Below are 4314 nucleotides of genomic sequence, written 5' to 3' on the forward strand. Positions count from 1 at the left end.
GCACGATACTAAGTGATAGAAAAGAAATCCATAAAAGGATGACAGAATTGCTCTTTCTCTACAAATTTTGTTTATATAATAATTTACACAAAAATACACAATATAGTTCTAATTATACAATAATTTATCATTCTACCTGAAACCTGATCAGTTAAACTTTTATTATAAACCATAAACACCCCCCATCACTCCTCATTACTCCCCATAACTTGATGTATTATTATTAGTAAACAATACATTTTCTTACCATTTTTTCACCATCCTCATCAAGGTCAACTAGTGAAAGCCACATGTTTGAGTTTGAGTCGACTTCACAAACTTTTTTCTTACCAGTAGTAACTCTAATGCTACTAGCTAAGCACGAAGGTAACCTGAAGGTCCCGGCACACTCTTACATCCTTACCTAACATGCTTTACAAGACAGAGAAGGAGACTCTTCTTCCACATAAGCACTGATTTCTTTTATTTGCTTTCCATTATTTCCCTTTACTCTAGAGATCATTTTAAAAGATAATCAATTTGAGCTGATCACAATATGCATTTCAGCGGATAAGAAATTATGATAATGATCTGTAATATAGCCCCAGCTGAGAAGGCTAATTCATGTTTATATTGCTTCTGCTCTCACCTTCTGCTTATTGTTCCCCAGATAAACCTCAGGTAACATGCAAGAACGTTTTTTTTTTTTTACTTTGTAATTTGTCTCATCAAGAAAAACTCATTGCGCATTATTTTAAGAGTCCTAATAGAACACCATGTATAGTAATTAACAATAAATGTGACCATAAACTGTCAGTTCAGTTACTAATGTGTAAACGATTTGTCAGCGATGGAGAGCAGAACAAATTTTGATGTTAATTGTGTATGAGTTGTGCGTTATGCATAGTGAGTATTAAACACTGCATATGCAACATGCCAGCTGTTTCTAGTGATATAATGATTTAATGTAACAAAGTAGAATCTCAAAAGGTAAATTTGGGATAGGATATTGATTAATAATAACACAAATCTGAGATCAAATCTCTTGCTAACTGTTGTAGATGAACATTTCCATAAAAATGACAGAAAACATTTTTGCAGCTGCTTTTAATTTGTATTCTTTATTCAGTGCCCAATATCAACTTATTTCCAATGAAAGAAATGTCCACATCTGACTTCCTCTTTAAAAGAAATTCACAAAATGGTTGAAATGTATAAAATAAATACAGTAGAGAAGCTCTTCATTTTTTGGTGCTGTTCCATAATTCACATCTCCTCAAAATTATGTAAAATATGTATAGCACAGTAAATGCTACGGAGAAAGTCTTTAAGAAAGAGTCAGACAATAAGCATAATAAATTAATATTTTGTGGCTGTTGCGGGAATCCTCAGAACTTGCAGCAGAAGCCGCAGCCCTTGTTGCTTCGGCAGCAATTGCAGCACCAGCGGCACAGGGAAAGATGGCTCTGACGCTTTTGCCTGATGTGATTTGGCATCTGTGGGAAAGACAAAAGACGTGAGCAAGGTGTTCAACTCCATCCGCTCTATATATCAAGGTACTCTGCAGGGAAAATGCATCCACTTAAATTTTAATTTGCTCTTGGTAATTGGTTTAATTCATTCAGTCGATTGAACATACCATTGATGACTCCGCTGACATCTCTTGATGTGCCACAACTGGAGTGTCATTGCTCCCTGCCTCCTCCGGCTCTTGCACCTGTTAATGAATTATGCACATTTAGGAGGCGCATCTCAGCGTCCTGGCAAAACATTTATATCTAATAAGCAAATGAAGTGAGTTTAAGATGAATTCTTACCCCAGCAAATGGGATGGCAGAGCTCTCCAGAATGCAAATAAAGGCGAGCACGAGTGTCACTGCAACTGCAATGCTGAATGCCTTCATTTTGGTCGGGGTTTAAATGGTTAAGTTGTTGTACCCTTTGAAGATTAGAGTTGATAGGTCTTCCCTCTCATGGGTGCCGGTGCGGCGAAGAACACCACAATACCTTCAATTTATTCTTCAGGTCCAGTGATGGATGGTGATTGCCTGGGCAAGTGGATTTCTTTAGATATTTCACTGACCCTTGTCAGCTCGTGTCCTTCTCCTGTTTGATGGTATGCTGACTGTGTTGGTTTTTATACACAGTTGGGCTCAGTATTGCCTCATCGCTGCTGGAGGCCCAGCCCTTTCCTGGCAACAGTTACCCAATTCCAATGGGGAAGTTTTTGACCTCTTCATTTCTCCTTACTGTAGTTCTGCAATACTAGGGGAAATTCACTGATCTATTTTTGATTGTGGGGTCCCAGTGTCTGAGAAAGATATGAAATCATCTACAGACTTTTTAAGGGAATAACTTTCCACTGTGAGAACATAATTCCACACATGAACACGCTGCTGGAGACCATTATTTTTACAATCTCTGAAAGCAATATGTATTGTGTAAATTGGACTTTTGTTCTGGAGGAACCCTGGTAAGAGCACAGTACTTTCTCCAGCAAAAGGCCTAGACAGCATAGGTCAATCTATTGCATGGCTGACTGAGTTGCACTTGTTTCGACCCAGGAAATCCTTCACTAAGGAGAAGGAGCCACTTTGGAATATCCATTGCTCAGTCTAAAGGATGTAATTACAACCTCTCAAATGGAATAATTAGCCCCTCATTTTCAACACGTTCAGTTTTTGCATAATACACAGGAACCTGCAGTTGAACCAAATTAAATCCCTTTGAGAGCTGGAGAGTAGTAGCCAGGATTAAAAAGCTCCATTTGAGAGTCAAGGTGTTTCAATATGCAAGAGTTAAAGATGAATATAAAATAATGTAGTGAGGTTTATTAAGTGTTGACAACAAAGAATTGCATTGTTTCTGGTATTTTAATCGGCATCTGTTCTATGTCATAGTTTTTATTCTTTCATGCATCATTCTTAGAGCAGATAATTAAGAACCAACATACAAAATAACAGCTGCTTTTGTTTCCTCAAAACATTTCTCATTTCCTGGCAATCTCATAGTTTCTGAATAAATTTCAAACTGTGCACAATTAAAACCATGTTTATTTAATGGCATAATAATAACAACAGCAGACTGCTCACAGTTTTGTCGGAAAACCGGGTTTTTCATTCCTTCCTTTACTACTGAAGCCATGAGAAACACCTACAGATTAATTAACCAGCCAGTGGAAGAAAACTATTCCACAGGAACATCAGGCTGTGAATAAACACAAAAATCAATAATGGTGGAAATGAAATAAGAAAACAGCTAAATAAAGGTACAAACTGATAAATGATCGCGCTGTGCAGGCTGATAAAAATCAGAGGCCATTTGAATTCTCATTATACCTTCAAAGTCTTTCCAATCGCCCGTCCTGACTCAATTAAGGAACAACATGTCACAGGACCCCTGCGTCAGTCTGTCTCGTTTACTGATAACCCCGCTGGCCCGCGTGCTTGCTTTGGGTGACCACAACATCAGTGTCAACAAATACAGCCATGAATGGCCCCGCATTTGTTGGAACACATCCATAGTTTTATAATTTTTACAAGATCATCACATTTTCATTACTTACTATGCATTTGATTTTTGTCTTGTGTGCTCACGTGTGAGGAAAAGAGGCTCTAATCCATTATCTAGTCCACATTATGTCTTCAAATAATGAACATGTCATTTTATTTGATGTGCTTCACTAAGCATGACTTGTGAGATGTGAGATCTGACGCTTGTTAACAGTACAAAGACAAAAATAATATATCCAGTTTCCCCAGAGTGTAAAAAAAAAAAAAGAAAAATTAAAGGTCTGACATTGAAGTTGTTTTTTTTAAAGAATTCATAGCAGGGTTTTCCAAGTGCACATTTTGTCCTGTGTTTTCCTGAGCGCGCATGTCTGTTAGGAGTCCCTGTGGCTATCAGTAGGAATCTACTTGCCAAACAAATGCCGGCACCAGCATGGCGGACAGATTCACCTCAGCAGGCGCCACTCTACCAGTTTCTTTGCCCCCGGTCGAGGACATTGCCCCCGTCTGTCTCTGTTTCATCATCATACCCTACTGCTGTCCCCATCCATTTGTCACCCCTCCTCCCCCTTGCTCCTACATGCTTTATAGGCTGCTGTAAGACAATCCATACATTATATCTGCCAGCTGCCAAAGCCATCACACAAAAACAGTGCCCCTCGACGCAGTCAACTGTTTCCCTAAATACGTCTTCTCTCAAAACTGGGTCACAAGTGAACCAGTGTTGGGACATCACGCAGGGGGGAGGAGTATGGAGTACAGGTTAATGGGTTGCTTGTCAATGCAGGGACTTCCCCTGTCAGTGTGGAGTGAGAGGCAGGTTACA

General features: G+C 39.0%; 1 protein-coding gene across 1 annotated transcript; it reads right to left on the bottom strand.

Annotated features, from left to right (window-relative positions):
- Positions 1-1115: 1115 nt before the first annotated feature.
- Positions 1116-2075, bottom strand: hamp (hepcidin antimicrobial peptide). The gene is made up of 3 exons (XM_063486235.1): positions 1797-2075; positions 1619-1696; positions 1116-1475 (listed from the first exon to the last, which is right to left on the bottom strand). Exons 1-3 carry the CDS (start codon positions 1881-1883, stop codon positions 1368-1370), a joined length of 273 nt encoding a protein of 90 aa, XP_063342305.1. The 5' UTR covers positions 1884-2075; the 3' UTR covers positions 1116-1367.
- Between the last annotated feature and the right edge of the window lie 2239 nt (positions 2076-4314).

Source organism: Pelmatolapia mariae, linkage group LG10_11 (genome assembly GCF_036321145.2).
Source record: "Pelmatolapia mariae isolate MD_Pm_ZW linkage group LG10_11, Pm_UMD_F_2, whole genome shotgun sequence".
In the NCBI taxonomy this organism is placed as follows: domain Eukaryota; kingdom Metazoa; phylum Chordata; class Actinopteri; order Cichliformes; family Cichlidae; genus Pelmatolapia; species Pelmatolapia mariae.

Bases quoted from the DNA above. Each gene is read 5' to 3' on its own strand.
- hamp (XM_063486235.1), bottom strand. From the start codon at position 1,883: ATGAAGGCATTCAGCATTGCAGTTGCAGTGACACTCGTGCTCGCCTTT. The intron at 1,697-1,796 runs GTAAGAATTCAT...ATTCATTAACAG, and splicing joins CTGCCATCCCATTTGCTGGG to GTGCAAGAGCCGGAGGAGGC. The intron at 1,476-1,618 runs GTATGTTCAATC...TCTTTCCCACAG, and splicing joins TGTCAGCGGAGTCATCAATG to ATGCCAAATCACATCAGGCA.